The 23119-nt window shown below is 30.6% G+C and overlaps 2 protein-coding genes across 4 annotated transcripts; one reads left to right on the top strand and one right to left on the bottom strand.

Moving 5' to 3' along the window:
- Window positions 1-540: 540 nt before the first annotated feature.
- On the bottom strand, window positions 541-14403 carry LOC139481790 (branched-chain-amino-acid aminotransferase, cytosolic-like). Its single transcript, XM_071265298.1, has 11 exons — window positions 14317-14403; window positions 12559-12639; window positions 11748-11948; window positions 10658-10768; window positions 9000-9119; window positions 8334-8494; window positions 7137-7279; window positions 6594-6679; window positions 4585-4653; window positions 3877-4023; window positions 541-2192 (listed from the first exon to the last, which is right to left on the bottom strand). The coding sequence occupies exons 1-11, from the start codon at window positions 14332-14334 to the stop codon at window positions 2151-2153; spliced, it is 1179 nt and encodes a 392-aa protein (XP_071121399.1). The 5' UTR covers window positions 14335-14403; the 3' UTR covers window positions 541-2150.
- Window positions 14404-14432: 29 nt separating this feature from the next.
- On the top strand, window positions 14433-22865 carry LOC139481791 (uncharacterized). Of its 3 annotated transcripts, none has more exons than XM_071265299.1 (5): window positions 14433-14454; window positions 17792-18045; window positions 21075-21257; window positions 21731-22031; window positions 22583-22865. In XM_071265299.1, the coding sequence occupies exons 2-5, from the start codon at window positions 17808-17810 to the stop codon at window positions 22752-22754; spliced, it is 894 nt and encodes a 297-aa protein (XP_071121400.1). In that variant the 5' UTR covers window positions 14433-14454; window positions 17792-17807; the 3' UTR covers window positions 22755-22865. The 3 variants fall into 3 exon arrangements, with proteins under 3 accessions (XP_071121400.1, XP_071121401.1, XP_071121402.1); XM_071265300.1 differs by lacking the exon at window positions 14433-14454 and adding an exon at window positions 14541-14676; XM_071265301.1 differs by lacking the exon at window positions 14433-14454 and adding an exon at window positions 14639-14700.
- Window positions 22866-23119: the final 254 nt, after the last annotated feature.

Here is a 23119-nt window from a genome sequence, read left to right as displayed (position 1 = left end):
TGGTTAAAAATGCCATAAACAATGAAAATTTAACCAATGACGTGACGTTATTTTCATTTTGGGGTACGAACAATGAAATTACCCATGATGCTTTAGATTTTGAAACGGCCAATTGGTTTTAGATAAAATATACAAAGACATATCTATCCTTACTTCACACACAACAGAATATCTAATATGCAATAAAAAATAAAATGATACAAAGTTTTAGGAGAATTCTTTATTACTTATGGCTATTTCCTTTAGAATTTTAGATTTTTTAAATTGGTGTTCAAAAATTCAATGTATCAATTCCTATGCAGAGAATTATTCACAGTAGTATACATTTGTACTAATAAGATTTTTTGCAAAGATTCATGTTTAATAAAAACAAATTATCAACCAAAACTTGCTAAAAAAACATTTGAAAGAATTACTTTCTTTTATTAATTGTATACACCGTGATAGAAAATACTAGTCTTAGACATTAATATGAAACAAATGATATAAGATCAAGATTTTCTTAAAAAGTTCTACTCATGTATAAATGCTTTCCTTGATATTACAGATCTATCTAACTAAATTCTATGTGTTTGTACTTATACTTTTAATATAAAAATATATAAACATTGAGATTCCACCAGAAAAAATCAGTAAACAGAGGTTTAAGGGGACATAGCTGATTAAATCATGCAAAAAAATATTCTACCATTTGTTCATAAAAGAAAAGAGGTTTAAGGGGACATAACTGAGATTCATTAAGTTAGATAAAATCAGAATGAAAAAAATATTCTACCATTTGTTCATAAAAGAAAAGAGGTTTAAGGGGACATAACTGAGATTCATTAAGTTAGATAAAATCATGATGAAAAAAAATTCTACCATTTCATAAAAAAAAGAGGTTAAGGGGACATAACTGAGATTCATTAAGTCAGATAAAATCATGATGAAAAAAGATTCTACTATTTGTTCATAACAGAAAAGAGGTTTAAGGGGACATAACTGAGATTCATTAAGTCATAGATAAAATCATGAAAAAAGATATTACCATTTGTTCATAACAGAAAAAGAGGTTTAAGGGGACATAACTGAGATTCATTAAGTCAGATAAAATCATGATGAAAAAATATTCTACCATTTGTTCATAAAAGAAAAGAGGTTTAAGGGGACATAACTGAGATTCATTAAGTCATAGATAAATTCATGAAAAAAGATACTACCATTTGTTCATAACAGAAAAGAGGTTTAAGGGGACATAACTGAGATTCATTAAGTCATAGATAAAATCATGAAAAAAGATTCTACCATTTGTTAAGGGGACATAACTGAGATTCATTAAGTCATAGATATAATCATGAAAAAAGATTCTACCATTTGTTCATAACAGAAAAGAGGTTAAAGGGGACATAACTGAGATTCATTAAGTCATAGATAAAATCATGAAAAAAGATTCTACCATTTGTTCTTAAAATAGTATGTAAAAAGCATCACATAATCTCCACTTTCATATAAATTTGTTGATATTTAAAAAAACAAGTGTTATATCATATATAAATCCTAGAAAATTCTACTATTGTAAAAAAATCTAATTTCAGATCTATCAAAATATTACAGTATATTCATAAATGCGTTTTTACTTTCAAGAAATCAATTCAGTACTAAAAAAAAAATAATAAAAAATTTGAGATTCTAGCATTAATAGAAATTCAAAATTGTAATTGGGTTTGTAATAGAGATTTCAAGTGAGATTCATTAAGTCAGTGATAAGAATAAAAAAAAGATTCTATTAATTGTTTGTAAAAAAGCAAATATCACACCATCTACACTTTCTATCACATGATCTGAGAACAAAACAAATCACATGATCTGAGACTAAAGCACATAACATGATCTGTGAAAAAAAACACATCACATGATTGATCTGAGACCAGAACACATCACATGATCTGAGAACAAAGCACATCACATGATCTACGATTCTAACACACCTCACATGATGTGTACAAAAACAGGTCATATATGATTCTAACACATTAATATCACATGATTTGTGTAATTCCATGACATGATATGAGATTTCTGTAGTGAACCACATGGTAGTTTGATTGACAAACCACAAACATGACAATGGACGATTGTTACATCACTCGTTGGTCTAATTATAGATCTGTTCATTCTATAGGTTCACACCAATCACTGATCGTTCTTCCATACTGAAAATAACAAAAACAACATAATTGAGTACAGTTTTAAAAGCTGTTAGCTTAATATAAAACAAAACTTAATTTACGTTTTTGGATTGAGTTAAGCCTTCCAATTGATATTTATTCATATGTTTTCTATGTTGTGATGTTATACTATTGTTTCAGAAAAAAGGAGAAGGTTTGGTACCATTCAAACGTTTAATCCTGCTGCAAAAGTTTGCACCTGTTCTAAGTCAGGAATCTGATGTACAGTGGTTGTCGTTTGTTTATGTAATTTATACGTGTTTCTTGTTTCTCTTTTTTTTTTACGTAGATTAGACTGTTGGTTTTTCCATTGAATGGTTTTACACTAGTAATTTTGAGGCCCTTTATAGCTTGTTGTTCGGTGTGAGCCAAGGCTCTGTGTTGAAGGCCATACCTTGACCTATAATGGATAACTTTTGTAAACTGTTATTTGGATGGAGAATTGTCTCATTGTCTCATTGGCACTCATACCACATTTTCCTATATCTATTGACAATAATTAGTTAAAATAAATAAATTCAGTTCTATTGGCTAAATTGTGGCTGGTTATTTTTATTGATAGAGTAACCTAGAGCGCACAGAGAGAACCAAAATCTTATGCAGGAAAACTGAAAATCTTTGTAAAATGAATAGCTAAATAAAGCAAACTGTTAAGCTCTGTACAACACACTCTTATGTTTTGCCTATTATCCCAGTTGACCAAATTAACAGAATTTGCATGCTTGATTCACTGTTAAATTGTATTTGGACTAAATATGCATGAAATATATTGCCCTCTTATCATCTTTTCACTTCAACTTTTTTATTATCTAATTTAATAAGTCTATACAATATTTTCTAATTGTCAACAGTTTTATACTTCCCAAGGCTGGTTCAATCTTTTTTTTTCATAATGTGTAGTTTATTTTGATCTTAGTTATATATCGGCCAGTTCTAGCTTTTCTTTGAATTAGATTTAGAGGTGTCACAAAAAGACAATTGATCCTGGTCAAGCCACATTAAAAGAATATATTTTTTTTGCAGATCATTGGGAAAAATGTTAAAGATTGTCTTCACATTGGCCAAATCCATTTAAGAAACAAATTCAGCACCAGAATGGAGTGCAACTTGATATTTCTCCTATCCCCACAGTAAAGTTTTTAAAAGATTCAAATACTTGGCTACACAGCTACTTTTGCATAGGTACTATTTCTGTACTTAAAATCTTTAGTACTGGACATTAACTTGTAATATTTAGTACTACATGTATTTCTTTACTTTAAATTTATTGTAATATTTAGGTACTTGTATTTTCCAGTACTTGATTTGTACTTAATATATTGGTACAAAAATGATGCCAACAATGATCACAGTATTCCATGTTTGAACATCATAACTTCATGACATTTGAAAAAGATGAACATTCAAAATGCTGAAAATGTAATTGTGCAACCAAAAATCTATAGTACTTTAATTTCAAGTACAAATCAAGTACTGTAAAATACAGGTACCTAAATATTACAATAATTCGTAAGTAACATAATAGTACCTAATATTAAAAGTAGATTTCCAGTACTACAGATTTGTGGTACATAAATAGTACAAAAATAGTACCTATGCAAAAGTAGCTGTGGAGCCCCTTTTGTAAATATTGTATTATACTCAAAGAAACGATAAAATCTATACTAACATGTATATCTGTCAATTCTTTCAGAAACCTCATGGTAACAGGTGCTCCTTCAGACATGGTGGGAATGTTTAACATATTATCTATATATAATATCTTCTCCACAGGAGATACTACACAGGCAGTTCCAGCACCAAACATCTCTTTTAACTGAAATAAAAATGAGATAAGGAGATAATACATATTTACATAGACATGTATACATAGTTTTAAATTCAAATCTTTTGTGTTCAAACTTTTAAAAAAGGCTTCCACACCATTGAGGGTTATAACTAATTTTTTTCATCCCCACGAAGCTTGCAATGTCCTAAACTGTCTTGTGCTGTTTTATATATTTTAATGAAATAGTCTTTATCTCAGATAAAACCAAGAAGTCAAGAGTGACAACCTGCAAAGTATAAAACCACTTAAAGGGAGAACTTATTCCCTAGCAATACCATAAAATGGAAAGCCACTGCCTGGCAGATTAAATAATTACATTTATAGTACATTCCAATATCATAAAGTTATGAAATTACTGACTGACAAAAGGGACAAAGACATTGCAATACAGTAACCGCTACATCAATTATTACTGTAAATTTTAGATCTGTTTTATCAGGTGACCAACAAATGAATGGATACAATGATTACTCAGTCCTTTTAAAACACCTAACAGTAGGATGGAGAATAAATTCTAATTTGTTGTTAATAAATCTTGTAAACACTTACCCTGTTTTCATTTAAAGCTTTTGTTACTTCTGCCATTGTGTAACTTCTTTCAGTCACTTTAAACTCTCCCTAAAACAGAAAGAATTTATTTACAAATTCAATTCACATATAAATATACAATTGAATACATTACAACAATTACTTACTACAAGCATGTTGATATACTAAAGTAGAATAATGTAACTGCAAATTGCTTGCCAAAAAATTAAAACAGGCAGGTCTGGTTTGTTAATTAACTATATTATTTATTACAATGAATGATGATTTTCAACATGACCAAATAACACTTTCAATTGTAGTAATTTGTTGTTATAATTACTGGGTTGAATACACAGTTGATAAATATTATAATTATATCGATTACATACAAATTAGCCTTTTTACAGCGGATAACCGTGAGGGCATGTCGGTGTATTGCTATCAACTAGACTTCCATTATGTAATATCCCTTATTCTTTTTTTTTACCGATCTATAAACATGATAACTTCGTGGATATTAACAAGTACATTAATAAATTATTACAAAGTTACATGAAATTCAAATATGGGATTTAGAAAAAAACAACTTATATAAGTAACGGTTAGTCTGTCTCCCAAGACATTTTTTTGAATATTGTTTATCACGTACTAATAGAACTCTTCTTTACAGAAAATAATATATTGACACTATTATTTCAGGTTGAAAATCAAATGTATACAAATAACCAAATAAACCTAAGCCCTAAGGTATATTCGTATACAATATGTGTGTGAATGCCTTTTGACAACAACTGGAGAAAGGGAGGTAACTGATCTATTTTGAATGATAAATCATGTAGTATGGGAGATAACTCTGTCCTTCAATACCATTTAAATTCTGCTATATTTTCTAAAAATTTTAATTTAATTTGTTTTGATGACAATTTCTGTCATACTTGAATTGAATTTAACTATTTAATATAATTCATAATACAATAAATTTTATATCTAACAAGAACCCATTATCTGCCCAATTTGTACAAGTAGTTTTTTTCATTTAAAAATAGACATTAAACAAGAATGTGTCCCAAGTACACAGATGCCCCATCTGCATTATCATTTTCTATGTTCAATGGACCATGAAAATAGGATGAATCTCTAATTTGGTATTAAGGAGGCTCACGGGTATAAGATTTTCAGAAAAGAATTTAACATTAATGTTTCATTACAAATTTTATTTATTACCTTAAGTAGTTGTTACTTTATCATATGGTACAAAAATCATTCCACAAAATCAATTCCTGTTGGCCCCAGGTGATTTTTAAAATGTGGATATCATAGAAAAAGCTCCAAATTATCTCCCTTTGGTGCAAAAATGCCATTTTTTGGCATTTAAATTAAAATATCTTTTTTAACTCATCGGTGACCTATATTTTTTATTGTTATTTTCGAATAAGCTGTACATAAACTAAATAATTGTAAAATTTAAGCGATTTCTGTAATTTAGTTCTTTTTTTATTTCGATATTACCGCTTTTCCTCCTATTAGTTCAACAGAAAAAAAAGGACATTAACAAAAATGTATGCTTCTTTCGAGGGCAGATTGTGAGCGTAAATGAACGGTGACCCCATTTTTTTATTTCATTTTTCTATTAAGTATAAGATAAAGTTCATTTATAGAAAAATATAGAGAAATCCTATATTAAATAAAAAAATTGATTTAGACCCTTGAGCCCTCTTAAAATGAGCAAGATCATATCATAGGGAACATGTGTACTAAGTTTCAAGTTGATCGGACTTCAACTTTATCAAAAACTACCTCGACCAAAAACTTTAACCAAAACTTTAACATGAAACAGAACGAACAGACTAACGTACGGACGAATGTACAGATAGATGGACACACAGACCAGAAAACATAATGCCCATAAATGGAGTATAAAAAGAAGAAAATAATTTGAAAGGCATAAAAAAAATGGCCAGTTGGCATCCTATCCTCATCTTCCTACTTTTTATTTTTGGAACATCAAAAGCTTTTATATATAGTCATACCCATTTTTTAGCCAGCTCAATTAATGATTTTCTGGTGATTCCAGGCAATACTAGACCATCTAATGGAGCCGTTATCAATTCTTTTTCTGAAAAAAATTATAATCTGAGAATGAGAGATAGATTATAAATAAGAATAAACAATAGTGTAATAGACAAAACATATAGACAAGAATTTAAAAGTATTACTGTCTTTTTAGTTTGAAGATTTTCAGATTAGAACAAAAGTTTCAGCATCCATAAGAAATATTAATTACATCCATAAAATGTTTTCCTGGCTAGAATGAAAGTATTTTCTCTTCTTTGGTGAAAGTGATAACACAGATATTTTTTCTCAAGTTTCTCTTGAATTTAATACCAGTATACATTACAGGATCAGAAATATTCTCTTTCTATGAACTAAAAGCATATAATTTTACAGAGCCTACCTCCTTGTTTGTTAATCCAGTATACAAACAAGTTCAAGGCCCATACTTCTGTAAGCTGATGATCATCTCCATATAACCATAGAACTTGCTGACATCCTTTCTTATTTAAAGAACCTACCTCCTTGTTCATTGATCCAGTATACAAACAAGTTCATGGCCCCAACTTCCGTCAGCTGATGATCATCTCCATATAACCATAAAACCTGTTGACATCCTTTCTTATCAGCTTCAGCAGAAATTTTGATAGTTGGTCCATAATTACTGAAATATATACATAATATATGTGAAAATTTTACTATGGGTTAGGACTATTTATCAGTTTGAAATATAGTTAGAACTGTTTGTTATAAGAGTCTTAATCCACCAAACACTAAGTATTGATTGCAAAAAAAAGTTGATTTTAAACATGTAAAGACTTAAGGGGGTTCACAGGTCTAAATCATTTATATAGGATTTCTCTATATTTTTCTATAAATGAACTTTAATAGAAAAATAAAATAAAAAAATGGGGTCACCGTTCATTTGCGCTCACAATCTGCCTTCGAAAGAAGCATACATCTTTGTAAAAGTGTTTTTTTTTCTGTTGAACTAATAAAGAAATAAAGGTAATATCGAAATATAAAAAGAAATTTATTACAGAAATCGATCAAATTTTACAATAATTTAGTTTAAGTACAGCATATAATGAAATTATATTAAAAAGTATAGGTCACTGATGAGTTAAAAGAGATATTTCAATTTTAAAGCCAAAAAATGGAATTTTTCCGCCAAAGGGAGATAATTTGGAACTTTTTCAATGATGTTTACATTTTAAAAGTCATCTGGGGCCAACACGAATTAATTGTTTTGAATGTTTTTTGTACCATATGATAAGGTAACAACTAAAAAAGGTAATAAAAGAAATTTGTAATGAAAAACAAATGTTTAATTTTTTTCTAAAATTTTTATACCCTTGAGCCTCCTTAAATGCTATTTATTGTCATTTTTACATGAATAAAATATGGTTGTGCCATTTGGGAATTTGTTGTTGATGCCAAATCTTTGATCTTTGCAGAAGAAGTTTAACTTGTATTTAGGTATACATAAATAGAACATAAAAAGTTCTTTGTCTAAATCAAACACTTTTGTTTTCAGAATTTTGTATATTCACCAAAAATCAATGGATATGTTTTTATCACAAGATACAAAAACTCACATTTCTCTTTTGTTGAATGTGTCTGACAGAATCTTTACATTATAATTCTTATTTTTGATAATTTTATGAAAATATTTGGCAACAAGGTTCATAGGTATCAATCCACTTCCCACTACTTACGATCCCATTTTGAAGTTTCCACATCCACCAGGCCAGGCTCTTACATACTGTGGATCAGCTAACAGTGTAACTGGATTCATCCCTGTGGGATAGTATGGTCCTACAGGGCCTGTAAGTACATAAAGTAAGGCGGAAGCTGACTTCGTCACTCCCAATGTTGGCTGCAAGTAAAATTTGTCTTAAACAATTACTTTTTGTTTTTGTTATTTCATGAATGAACTGCCAAAGAACAAGGATGTGATGAAGTTAAAAAACAATTAAATAAAAATCAAAATATCAAAGTATAATTGATAATTAAACATTTACATTTATCATTAATCATGTACATCCCTGCTATTCCCAGACACACAAAGCCATGCCTCATTGTGAGTCAAGGGTACTCCCATGAATTGTGATAACCCTTCTCTTATTATTTGACAAACTAACAATATTTTTTTTTATTCTATACTTCAATTTATTATTAATAATATAGCTAGGAGAAATAAAATGACAAAAATTCAATCAAAATTAAAAAAAAAACTTGATAAATGACGGCAAAATTACCTCAACATCAACTATAAATTAAATATCATCTTTGAAAAATGTTTTCTACTTCTAAGATTGAAAGCACTACTGGTAAGCAGCACATACAAAGTTCAAAGATCAAGGTCGAATATGTGATATTACCTCAGTGCCTATAAATGTAGGTCTAAGATACAAAGAACTTTTGGTTGAGTAGGGCACCCATTCTCTGTCAATCTGTAATAACTTCTTCATACATTTTACAAGTTCCTCGGCATCAAAGTCCTAAAAAAGAATATTTTCTTCCATTAAAACAATCTTTTTAAATCAGTCCTATTCATACCTATGCCAAAATTGAAAATATTTTGAGGATTGATTATTTTATCATGAGATAACAATTATTTTAGATTTTGTAGGTTAAGATTTAAATAAATTCAAATGTTCATTGAAGTTCAATCAAATTGTATATAATCTTGTGGCACAACCATTAAATCAAAAATTCACTAAAATAAGATTGTCCTTCAATCAACAATAAAAAAAAATCATCAATACTCAATTTATATTACAGTAAATTATATTTGTAGATATTTTTAATTAAAAGAGCAATTGACCTTCCCATTTAATTTTACTGTCAGACAGTTGGCACTTTTTGTATTTTTTAATTGACTTGCCGTGATGGAAGAAACCTATCTGTATATAAACTTGAGTGTATCATAAACTGTTATCTTTTATCTTTTTTTTTAGTCAGTAGAAGTCCAAATGCTGATTTTATTTGAAAACATTTAAAATCATAGAAAATAGATGAAATAATAAACTTTCATTTTTTCCAGTGACTCAAAATTTGACAAATATTTGCGAAGAGTCCTTTATGCTCGTGTGATATAGGCATGTGTATATAACAACTGCCATCAAGATCTATAAAATATGCTATCTGTCCCATTGAAACTATAACAAATTATCTCCCTTTGATATATTATTCCATTGTAACTAAAACAAATTATCTCCCTTTGTTTTAATAAAAAAAAATCTGTTTTTCACATGCAATTTAGGGGTTTATCTGGGTATTTTGGGAAAAAGGACCCTGGCCAGTTTTGGGAATTTTTTAACGCGGTTTTCAATGAAATTGGGAAAAACAACCAATATACCAGATGTTAGTTTTAGTGTGTTTAATTCATTAAACATTTTTTTGTTGGTGAAAATAAAGTAAGGACTACACCTTCTTTGTTTTTAAATATAACAACATGACATTTGAGTATCAAAATAATGAGTTCTAACTTCTTAAGGATTGTTACATTTTTTTGATTTTGACATGAAAATTTGTGAACTGAAATATTTTGAGTTCTGTATAAAATATATCCTGTTTCTATTTTCTTTTTTTATATATCTTTTAGTTTTCAATTTTAGTGTTGCTAAGTCAGCTGTCACATGTTCGGTTCTTTTAATTTTTTTATTTACTGTTTTTGATTGACAAACCCGGAATTAAATACTTGTCCGTTTGATCTGGTTTTAGTATTTTCCCACACTTCCTGTTTATTTATGGCAGCCATTGTTTGTCAATGTTGTTTGTCTAAAAATGTTCAATATGTTTCAACTTGGATTTACATGTGTACACATTACTTGTTGGCGGTTTTTGACATAAAGCTAGCGGTTGAATAAAATAAACATCTCTGTCATTAATAATAAAGCTGGAAATGAATTTTGTGATCATTTAGGAATTTTGCTCCCAAAATTGGGAAAAATGTAGGGTTTTTGTCGTTGGGAATGGGTCCGAAAACCGGACACTGTGGAATGCTAGAAAAATCCATGCAATTACTTATACTAACTGGCAGGTATGCTCTATCTGCAGTAGATTTCATTCTCTTCATGTTTTCAAATGGTCTGAACATCCTTATTTTGTCATCTACTCCTCTGTAAGCTTTCATTCCTTCAAATAACTGTAAAAAAGAGAGTAGAGTGTGTTAATGCAAGAAAGAACATCTAATTGAAAACATAAAAATATTCTTTCAACATGTTTTGTATAGTGTCGATTTTCACTCTTCCAAACATAGCTTTTTAATGAATAATAGCTGTATTTGCATTTTGAATCTTAAAAGTAGATTTTATTTGTACATGTTGAATGTTAGATTTAAATAATTTGGTGAGTATAGAAGGCGGGTTAACATATTGGTAATGTATAGTTCATGAATAAATTAACTTTGTGTTTTACATTTCAAGGTCATGTATAACGTACATGTATGTCATATGATTTAAGGGTTTTAATCACATCACATTACAATGAACAATTTGAATATAAAGTTACTTACTTCCTTTTAAACATACATTTACATAAATTAAGATGATGAAGCAAAATTTCAAACCATAAAAATATACTATTACTTCATGCTTTTTTTTTTTTTTATCTAAATATGTTTAAAGGTGAGATTTTATAATTAAATAAAAACAAAAGGATATCTTAAATTGTTGAGATGTAGAAGCAAATTTTCTTACCATATAAATAAACGATTAATAACCTCATGCTTTTGTTTAAAATTTGTTAAATGGTGGGATTTTTTAAAATTTAATGACAACAATATTCAATAATTTACCTTTACTATATATGCATTGATATTCATTTGACAACTATTACTGTAAATTCAGAAATTATTGCCTGCATTTATTATTGTGCTTTTGTCATTTCAGACTTAAATGAGATTTTGTTTTTTACGATTTTGAGAAAAAATCCTGTTTAATTCATATAAAATATTTCAAAATGCGACTTTAAATTATTGCATTTTCAACTCTGTCACATTTTTCGCAATAGTAAAAACCTTGCAATAATTTCTGAATTTACAGTACTTTTAGCCAAGATACAAAATATTATATTTCTGAAATGTCTGTTTTCTTAATTGAGACTAGAAAACTATAAAATCTTACTTCTATGGCATAATGTAGACATTTAGCACCAGGATGTATTGATAAATTAGTTAAAGGGGAGATAACTGGTTTTCCCCATCCATCATCTCTTGTCCATTCAACTTGAAGCATATGGTCACTAAAATTGTGGCCAAACAGTAGATTGTTGGGGTCTGGCTTTTCTTGTTTTTTGTCTGTTAAAGTTACTTGCAAGTCATCATACTGGAAAACAAACAAATAAGAAAACACAAACATTATTTTGAGAATCTTATTGCAATTTAAAATTCAACATATCTATCAGTTCTACAAAATCATTTGTACATGTGCCTTTGCAAATAAATTAATCAACAGAATCAAACTTTTGTCATGAAACAAAACGGCATACACTATCATTACTGTTCTCATGTTTTATATGTGTCTTCATGTAAATTATTAATATTTTTCTTACAGCGTACAGTGTACATACAATGTATATAATTAAAACTCATGATCAAGTTCATAACAAAATTACTAGATTACAAAAGGAATGCAACACTAACAGAATACAGAAGGGCAATCAATGAATTTATAAACATGTATGGTATTTAAATTAAAAGTTGTTTTTCATTAAGAAATGTTAATGGTAACCAATTAAACAGAACAAAATGTTGCACAATTTTATGAAACAATGTATATTACAACACTAAGTCTTCCTAGTGGTACCGGTTTTGCTTATTGTTGAGACCATACAGTGACCTGTAGTTGTAAAACTTTTTCATTATTTGGTCTCTGGTTAAATAGTTGTGTCTTTTGCAATCAAAACCACATTTTCTTATTTTTAATTCTACTTTACCTTGAATGATGCTGTTGTCAGTGACCTGTAGTGCAGTGGTGCTGATCTTTTGGTAACATTTGTAAGGAATTGAACACACCTCTGAAGAAGATGAAGCATGCATGCAGTGTTCTAGGATTCCCATTACCCGTTACCCGGGGTAAGTGGATTAGGACAACGGGTAAGTCATTTTTTAGCCTTTGTCACCCGGTGGTAAGTCAATTTTCAAGTTCGGGGAAGCCGAAAAACTCTTGAAATTTCCCGGTCCTCTTCAATTTTCCCATATCTGCTTTTTATTTTTATTAAATCACGAGAAAAAACTTTGATAAAAGATTGAAGATTTTGTCGATGTCTATCGGCGCTTTTATTCAAGCACTCGTTTACTAGGTGTAATCAAGCGCAAAAGAGACCACATTCTTCTATCATTCTAAAAGTCGGTCACGGTGTCGGTAAAATCGGAAAATCCGGATTGATAACTGGTGCTTAAATCGGGACATAAACGATTTTTTTTCTTGTCATCGGAGGAAAATAAACTTACAGTTGCATTTATTATAGCTCTTAATAAATGACATAGTAATAACTATAACATATTTGTCAAATTTAGTAAGAAATCGTTTTTTTAAAATTTTGTACAAAATTCAATCATATCCGAATCCAGCTTTGTTCAGACAAACTTCACAACATATAATTTAAAGCATGTCATAAAAGTCCGCATTGGTTGGCGGATTTAACTTTTAGATGTGGGTAAGTAATTTTTTTATTGATCTTACCCGTGGTAAGTCAAGGTGCCAAAAAAATCCTAGAACACTGTGCATGTTAAAAAAAGTATCTCGACTTAAACCTTCACTGATAAATACATATACAAGTTATATGGGGACGAAGTACCCAATTACGGTAGAAAAATCAATAAAAAAAAAAAAAAAAAATCGGGAAAATTTCCCAAATTTTTCATTCTACTGATGAACTAAAAATCGTTACTTTATTTTTCAGATCTAGTTCATGTTCCGGTTTTCCCCGCATTTGCGCAGAAATCTGTCTTGTTTGCCTTAGACTTTGAAAAGGAAATTATATGTACAATGTATCAGTCTAGTAAAATATAAGATTGGAACTCAATACAATTTCATTTTTAATAATTGTTTGATTTGAAAAAAACGTTACCTGATGGAAGCGTTTCTTTTGTTTACATTGAATATGACGTCATAATTTAAACGTCACAGCTAAATCCCTAACCACAGAACCGAAATCGGGAACGTTACGGTATTTCCGTTTCCTTTATTAACATGTTTGAGGTAAGAAAATAATACATACAGACTTCGTCCCCATTCACAGGTTATGCCTGCCTCATATTACATGTGGACTACAATTATGAAAGTGATGCCAGGGCATAATATTTATATTTCATAAACTTAGCTGCATTTGATATCTTGGAAAGATAATCATAATGGCAAAACAGAATAGACTACATGTACATGATTAGAATATAATATATAACTTAAATTATATTGCTCACCATATTTAATTCTCTCAGTAATAGAAAGTATGAAAAAAGAATTCCAAGCTTTATATGTTGTTTATATGAGCTTATCCTTCGCTTTTCATTGGATGAAAGTGGAGGTGTGATGTAAAGATGTCCTTCAGAGGTCAAGGACAAATTCATTTTAATGAACTATGTTTTATGCTTTTTGACTATACTAAAAGAGAATCACTTTAAAGTTGAATGTAAACTTGTCGAATTTCTGATCCTTCAAATCTGGAAAACTAAAATGTAATCATACATACCAGTTTAAGGAGACCCATTTGATTTTTCTTCACACCACAGAAGGAACGATCTCAGTTTTTTATGTTTACAACCGGAAATGCTTATAATTGCGCAGTAAAATATGTGTGGCAATCCCGTAAACCCTGCAAATACATTGGGTTTGATTTTTAAAATTTCGTCGTACTCTTATAGTTGTTCATAATTCGATAATTTAAACAAGAATTATTCACAAGAGGAGGACATACAGAACAAAGCAAATGAATTTCAACTATTTTATGATTTCTCTTCCTTGTTTTAGCACTTTCTCCACAATTATTGGCGGGAAATTTCTAAGAGTTGGATACTGATGCTGAGTTGATGTGCTCATCATATTCAATCAAGTAACCTAACACCACCTTTATCTTGTATTGAAAATACTCCATCATATTTTGAATGACAATATGACAAAGAAATAGTTATTTGTCCTCTCCTATATTAATACTGAGTCAAATCATGACAAATAAATAAATCAAATTAAGGTTCATCATAACCTTTTGGCTAAAATGGCCGTATTTACACCCCAAATTTTACTCTGAGTACAGACTAACCTATACACCTGCAACAGTTTTAAGGGATGGCAGGAACTAGATATATAAATTTTAAATGCATTTTATGTTTCAGAAAATTATAAACTTTTCTAGATTTTGCTATCCATTTTTTTTCGTTCCTGCAGAAGGTGCAAAAATTAACTAAGTAGTGAAAACGATTGAGAAGCTCCCCTCATATAATCAATGTTGTGAGTAGTATTGATTTAAATGGACAATAGATGGACAATAGACACCTGTAAACAATAGGTGATTTAACAGGTTTAAACTGTGTAACTGAGTGGACCGTATCAAACGAAACTCGGGTGTTTGTTTATTTTGCTATCTTCTGCAGACTGGAAAAAAATGAACATCAAAATCCAGGTAAGTTTATAATTTTCTGAAACGTAGACTTCATATAACTTTTATATATCTAGTTCCTGCCATGCCTTAAAACTTTCCTGGATGTACCAGTTTGTCTGTACTCATAGTAATTTTGGAGGTGTAAACACGGCCATATTTTTCAATTCCTTATGATGAACCTTAATTTGGTTTATTGTCTGACTATTGACAGTATTGTTGTAGTGGACTTGGTGTTCTATATCTCCTGAATTAAACTCCAGTATCACATGGTATTATGAACCAATTGGTAAATTGACCTTTTCGCCTTTGCTATGGAAAATTCTTCCCCTTTTTATGTTTATTTTTATGCTCCACCTACATTACCTACGATAGTAGAGGGGCATTATGTTTTCTGGTCTGTCTGTCTGTCCCACTTCAGGTTAAAGTTTTTGGTCCAGGTAGTTTTTGATGAAGCTGAAGTCCAATCAACTTGAAACTGACAGTACATATGTTGTTTATGATATGATCTTTCTAATTTTAAAGCCAAATTAGACTTTTGACCCCAATTTCACGGTCTACTGAACATAGAAAATGAAAGTGAAAGTTTCAGGTTAAAGTTTTTGGTCAAAATACATGTAGTTTTTGATGAAGATGAAATTTTTTACCCAATTTCATTGAAATGGAAAATGATAGTGTGAGTGGGGCATCCATGTACTTTGGACACATTCTTGTTCATGGTTATTTCATTGGTCATTTGGTTCAGTAATGCATAACACTTATTTGACTGGATTTAACCAATTTGTATTGGGCTTTGCCCAAAGTCCAGCCATCTTGAGAATAACTAATGAAAAAAATTTACCCTCTGGTTTTGATCAAGGATTTGTATAGTACTATACAAATCTTTGTTTTGATCTGACTTAGATTTTAATAATTAAATTATGAAGAACTGGATTCTCACTTCACCCTAATTTTTTCTCCAAAAATTTAGGTTAAAATAGATCAAGATGAGGACTAAATTAAAATATTGTTTGTTTGCCCTTTTCCGACCCTATGTTTTGAAACAGGGTAGGTAGGTAGGTAAAATATTTTATTTTTTTCCCCAAAAAAATAACTTGGCTCGGTATATTATTTGTCATGGGTAGGCAGGTAGGTAAAATATTTTATTTTATAGATACAAAATCTGCATAATGTCATTTTTTTGTCCGTTTGTTTTTGCAAATAAGTTTTCCGCTGGGACTATTAGTTTTGAAAAAAAAATATATAACAGATAACTTTGTACTGGTAGGATAATGTCCGGGCAGACATAAATTACTAGTAGAAAAAGTCCCTAGAGTGTTACAAATTTCGTGTGTGCCTTTTTTTCCAATAAAAATGCAATAAGACTTAAAACTCAATTGTCATGTATTTTGCATCACATTTATAAATGATCTGTATGGAAAACTTGGCGATTTTACTGCCAGATATTCTCCACTTTACAGGGTTTTGTCACTTTTGGTTCATGTCAGATATAAATAATTTAGCGGCATCGTTAACATAATCATTCTGATATGCGGATCACAAAATGCCATCCCTACATAGAATACAACGTCCGTTTACAAATTAGTTTGTACACACGTAAATACTTTTGTATCAAACGAACTTTTTTGTAAATGAACCCTGCTCTTTAAGTTAAAGGTACAGAGTAACGTACTTCATATCATGATTTCAGAAAGCGTTCAACATCGATTTCAAACAAATGCTTTGAAACTTCAAATGCAAGTGTTCATGTCAAACGCTCAGGTGATACCAAACGGACTGGACCTTATACGTAAAGATAAAACCCGAGGATTCCGGTAAAAAAGTTTTGAGCGGGAAATACAAATATAAGATTTTTGGTAGGAACGAAAAAATAAAATAAAATAAAATCTTGCTGGTAATACAAATAAAAGATTTTCAGGCGGAACGAATTGATAGGGTCGGTTGGTAAAGGGCAAACAAACAATATTTTAATTTAAGCCTGACTGACAGAAAAGATTTTATGCCAAAGAATAATATAGATGGTTGTTTTTTTTTAACCTCGTCAAGAACAAACAAAAAGCAATAATTTAAAGGACAATGAATTGAATTACATCTGACAAGTATAATTACAGACATTGCTTAAAATCTTATTTTGGCTCAGGTTTTATTATTTGACTGTCAAAATAAAAAAAATTAAACCATCTTGCTTTACTTCTGTTGATTTTTCTCTGTAACATTATGTCATGTACGTATGTAAGTGACGTTCATAGGGACATCATAGAAAATACTTTTGAATAAAATTCATCTTCAAAAGACAATAATGATAGGACATTTAGTAATGTATAATAAATTAAATAGAACACAGCTGAGAGGGTGATAGAGCAGATTGTTGCCCCTCGAAAAGGCATTGTCAACCTTATTGGGGTTCAAAATGCAAGTTTTTATTAATGAATTACTCACTCAGTAAGGTTATGGGCAATTATTTCTAAATTTATGGTATAAAATTTAACAGAATAATTATTGAAAAGAATAAGTTCCATACACCAACTGGAGATTGCGTCCACAAATATAAATTTGCTTCCATCAATAACAGGAATGGGGAGACCATAATGGAAGTTGAAAGATATGACCTTGAAGATAAGATACAGACAATAGCTAAAACTGGTGGCACAAGTTTGGCAGACAGCAAGACGAGCATTGCTGACCTCACATCTGAAGAAGAAATAACTACAACTGACTCTCTTGTAATTGAATGTGGAAGTATAAGAGTTGGCAGTCTGAAAGGAACATCTTTGGTACCAGTAATTGTTTCGACCAAGTATATTGAATTTAAATTTATGATAGAAGGTATGCATCACAGATACAGCAATTCTCACCGTAAATTCAGAAAATTTTGCGATGTTTTTATAAATAAAAAAAATAGCATTGGAGTGCAAATACTTCTTAAAATATATATATATAATAAAATTCCGTAAGATATATACAACTACCGCATGACGTTACTATAACGTAACGTCACAAGTCGTTACTATAACGTAACGTCACAAGTCGTTACTATTAACGATAACAATTCTGTCTGATGAACCGCTGGAGATGCGGTGAAAGCGCTAACAGAAACAATGTTCGATTTATGATGTGATTTTTTGTGTTTTTTACTTTTAAATTATATATATATATATATGTAAATGAATGCTTTACCCGTTAGCAAGTATTTACTGTCAAAATTGAAGTTTTTATTTGATTAATCTAAAAAAAATCTTATTTACCAGAGATGCAACTAATCGTCGGACCTGTCGGACCTAAGGGGCAGAATTTATGCAGGTCCGGCAAAACTAGTTGCTCTGCAGGACCTGATGGCCGGCAATATTTTAGTCTGCTTGGGTCAGCCAAAACTGATTTCCCTGTCGGTCCCAGCAGAGTATTTTGTTTATAAAATTGTGATTTTACAACCACGTTGCATGATTAGATAGAACAACATGCAAGGCTTCGATTACATAATAGAAATCGGGAGTTCAAACTGTTTTAATGATAAATATTATAGCCTGACACAACTTCCAAATATCCCTCCTTAAAAAATAAAAAAACCTTTTGCAGTATAAATTTCTGTTTTGAAATGGTAAGTTTTGACATCTCAATTTATTGAAATATTTATATCAAACGCAGTTGATTAGTTGTAACAGAGAATACACACCATTGGCTTGAAAAATGATGTAACTTTGACCCCTAGCAGAGTTCCAAAAATATATAGGTCACTGAATATTCATAATATATTTCAGATCGTCTGTTGTTTTGATGTCAAAAATTGTTTTATTTTTTAAACTTTTCTTTCAAATTAGTTTTAATCCATAAAAAAATCAAAAACATTGCCTGACTGTACCTTAAGTTGAATATCTATATCCAAATTCAATTAATTAAAGCTGTAATCCTTGATCACAAATTGAATGCTTTGTTTACAATTGTTGAAAGCCATGTGCTTTTTGGCGGGAAAATTCGGGAAACCCCTTAACAGAAAACAGTTACATTTCATTGTTATTTATAAACAGTAAGAATTTCATTTTTAACCGGATTTTTGTGACAAAAATGTCGGTTATTGATTTGGGGATGTACGGCGGGCGGGCGGTCGGTCGGGCGGGCGGGCGGGCGGGAATCAAATGTTGTCCGTGCATTAACTCATGAACCGTTCAACCAAAGCTTTTAAAATTTTAATATGTTGTTACTGACAACTAAATGAAGGTCAAGTTCAATAATGGCGATTTTGACTTTTACCGTTCAGGAGTTATGGTTCTTGAAAGATTGAAAAATGGAGTTTCCAGTCGTGTCCCTGCATTTACGCATGAACTGTTCTACCTAAGCTTTCCAAATTTTAATATGTTGTTACTGATGACAAAATGGAGATCAAGTCCAATAATGGCGATTTTGACTTTTACCGTTCAGGAGTTATGGTTCTTGAAAGATTGAAAAATGGAGTTTCCAGTCGTGTCCGTGCATTTACGCATGAACTGTTCTACCTAAGCTTCCCAAATTTTAATATGTTGTTACTGATGACAAAAAAAATGGAGGTCAAGTTTAATAATGACGATTTTGACTTTTACCGTTCAGGAGTTATGGTTCTTGAAAGATTGAAAAATGGTGTTTCCAGTCGTGTTCGTGCATTTACGCATGAACTGTTTTACCAAAGCTTCCCAAATTTTAATATGTTGTTACTGATGACAAAATAGAGGTCAAGTTCAATAATGACGATTTTGACTTTTACCGTTCAGGAGTTATGGTTCTTGAAAGATTGAAAAATGGTGTTTCCAGTCGTGTCCGTGCATTTTCTCATGAACCATTCAACCAAAGCTTTTGAAATTTTTATATGTTGTTACTGATGGCAAATTAGAGGTCAAGTTCAATAATGACGATTTTGACTTTTACCGTTCAGGAGTTATGGTTCTTGAAAGATTGTGAAATGGCGTTTCCATTCACGTTGTTGCATTTACTCATGAACCATTCAATCTAAGCTTTTCAAATTTTAAGATGTTGATACTGATGACAAAATGGAGGTCAAATTTGATATTGACGATTTTCACTTTCACCATTCATCAGTAATGGTTCTTGTGATATTGCCAGGACACAAATAAATATTAATAAATCCGGTTTGCTGTCGTTGTGACAGCCTCTTGTTATTAACTGCTAACATTTATTCATGAAAAATAAAAAAATTCTTGAGGTGAAACTGATAATACTTTTTATACTCTACATCTACTAAAGGGATGGTAAACGGAAAAAGGGGGGGGGAGGCTGTTTTTTTTTTTCATAATATTACAAAAATAGATAATTTTGAGTGAAAATATAGGTCTGGCAGAAATGTGATGGGTCTGACAAAACTTGGTACCCTGAAGGCCCCAATGTCTGACAGGAAAAAAAAACTGTTTGCATCTCTGATTTACTGCATTTTATTTTTTTGCTACACTAGGTATTGAAATAACACCTACAACTAGTAATTAACAGGCTAGGGCTAAAATATTTGAACAAAGATTTTAATTTATATTACAAACATATTTTATTTAACATTCTTCTTTAATATGAAAGTTGGAAGATGTGGTATGATTTTAAATGAGTAAACTCTCCACCATACACGTGCACCAAATTTCATTGAAGTTAACATCTAGTACTACCTTCAACAATGAGTAAAAGAAACGTTGTCTATAAAAGGTCCAGACAAAAATATCATTGAACATTATACATTGGAATCTGTAAATTATCAATTCTTGCTATGGAAACTTCAGCGCAATTATCTTTTTTATTTTTATCTTAATGGCAGTGCCCTTTGCAACGAAACATGTTGATCTCAATAAATAACTACACCAATACATAAAGTTTTTTGTTAATTTCAGGAGTGAGGAGTGTACATTGCATAAAGTTACAGTCAGATGATATATTACAGTGTCTCTATGGACAGACATATGGTGTCATATTTATAGTAACAAACATTGAATCTGGAAGTAAAATTAGGACTGTCCTTGGCATGAAGAAAAAGGTTAAAGGAAAAAAGTCATACTTGGATCCTGGTGGTTCAGGTTAGTAACTTTTAGTATATCAAGAAATAACTTGGAGGTTTTTATGCCCCTGCTGTAGGGTAAGAGGGAATTATGTGCTTGCTTTTACCGTCTTTCTGTCTGTCCATCCTTCCCGTCTGTCCTTTTTTTCCACACTCTAACTCATCCAATTTTTTTGAAACTCATACACAATGCTAAGAACTACAACACATAGACGAAGTTCAAATTTGGTATGTGAGTCATTTACTGTCTTGAGTTTAGTCCCTTTTGAATTTGGAAAATTGCAAAGCATGAACCAGGAAATTAGTGTCCTCAGACACATTCTTTTATTTAAAAAAAGTTCTACTATGTCTAAAATTTAGTCAAGCTTTCTACATAGAAGAATGTCAAGCTTACAACTTAGACATGTTAGAAGAAGAATAAATAAGTTAAAAAAAATGTTTCAGGCAGGTTTAACAGTCATAGTTTTACTTTAAAATATTTGTCTTTTTCAGTTGGACAAGGTTTATTTGTGACTTTGTTTATTGCCTATTCATGCAATCTACAAATTGAACAGTTAAAAAGTGTGTTACAATGCTACAAGAATTTTGCTAATGAAGAATTTTTGATAGAACTTGATGAACATTCAGAGCATAAAATTTTGCTTGAGACATCGCCAAATACTGGTCAAGAAAAGAAAGAATTAGTGATTTTAAAGGCATTGACCAGAGCAGCTTCTACAGACTTTAACAACAATTTTGTCTCAGGGGAAGCAACTCAAACAGCCGTTGAGATGTACAAGTTCAAACCAGAAGGGTATTTTATTTTACTGTTTTATTGTTTGTCTAAAAGTTTTTGCTGTATCAATAGTACTGCTTTGTTGCATGACAACAGGATTGAGACAAATATTTCTGGGGTTTCGTGTCGTTTTGAGTTGTAAAAAAAAATCTTTACTAAAATTGTAGGTCTGGTTAAGTTTAACATATTGGGGTCAGATTTGATAATCGTGGATTGAGTGGAAAGTCTAGTGGTGAAAAAAAAACAAGTTTTTAAGGCTTGCATTTGTGCTTATGATATTATATCATAGTGAGAACCCATTGATCATTCAATAACATCATTTATACTGATTGTCTTCATAAAAACACTTAAAATTGGTTTTGCAGTAGGGCTATTGTCTCCCTTGCAAATACTGAGAAATTGAACTCTGAATTTTTTTGGCAAGTTGTACCTGAAGATTATCCTAATTTGAGTTTACAAGAAAACATTAAGGTAAATAGTAAGAAAAAGAATAGTAAGATAAATTCAGTAATAATATATTATTTTGAATACTTATATCTTTACACTCATTAATGGTTGTTTTATTTCAGTGAAATAAAGGCTTTCTATGTACCAGTTTTGGGACGTGGCGGTCATGTTGATAAACGATGGCATCAAGCTATTGAATGGTGTTTAGACTGTGGACCTTGTCCAGGAAAATGTGTTGGTTACCTTTCTGTGATCATATTATTGTTCTGGATTTTCCTTCTGCAAAAGTCATAAAACAACAAAATGGACGGTATTTGTGTCTTATGTTGGTGAATAGATATGGTATTTTGTAAAAGTAAGGATGGGAAATTATTCCCATCATTAAAGTATTGTAAACAATTTAAAGCAATTGTTGTTAAATTGAAGACACATTTCCTCCCATGAAAGCTCATTTGGTTTTATAAAAAGGTTGTGCAGTTAACAAACTTGTAGGTATTGGTTAGTTCATTGAGAGAGCCAAAGAGGCACAATTTGGCCTTGCGTCTAGCTGCCATAAAGCATTATAGTCGGGGCAGGAATTATTCAAATACAAAATCCAAAGACATTGATGCATCATTCTATGATAGGAAAATTGTACAGGCACAAAAGAAATTGTAACT

This window comes from Mytilus edulis, chromosome 7 (assembly GCF_963676685.1).
Source record: "Mytilus edulis chromosome 7, xbMytEdul2.2, whole genome shotgun sequence".
In the NCBI taxonomy this organism is placed as follows: domain Eukaryota; kingdom Metazoa; phylum Mollusca; class Bivalvia; order Mytilida; family Mytilidae; genus Mytilus; species Mytilus edulis.
The sequence above is the reverse complement of the archived record's forward strand: the minus strand, read 5'-3'. Positions and strand labels throughout refer to the sequence as shown.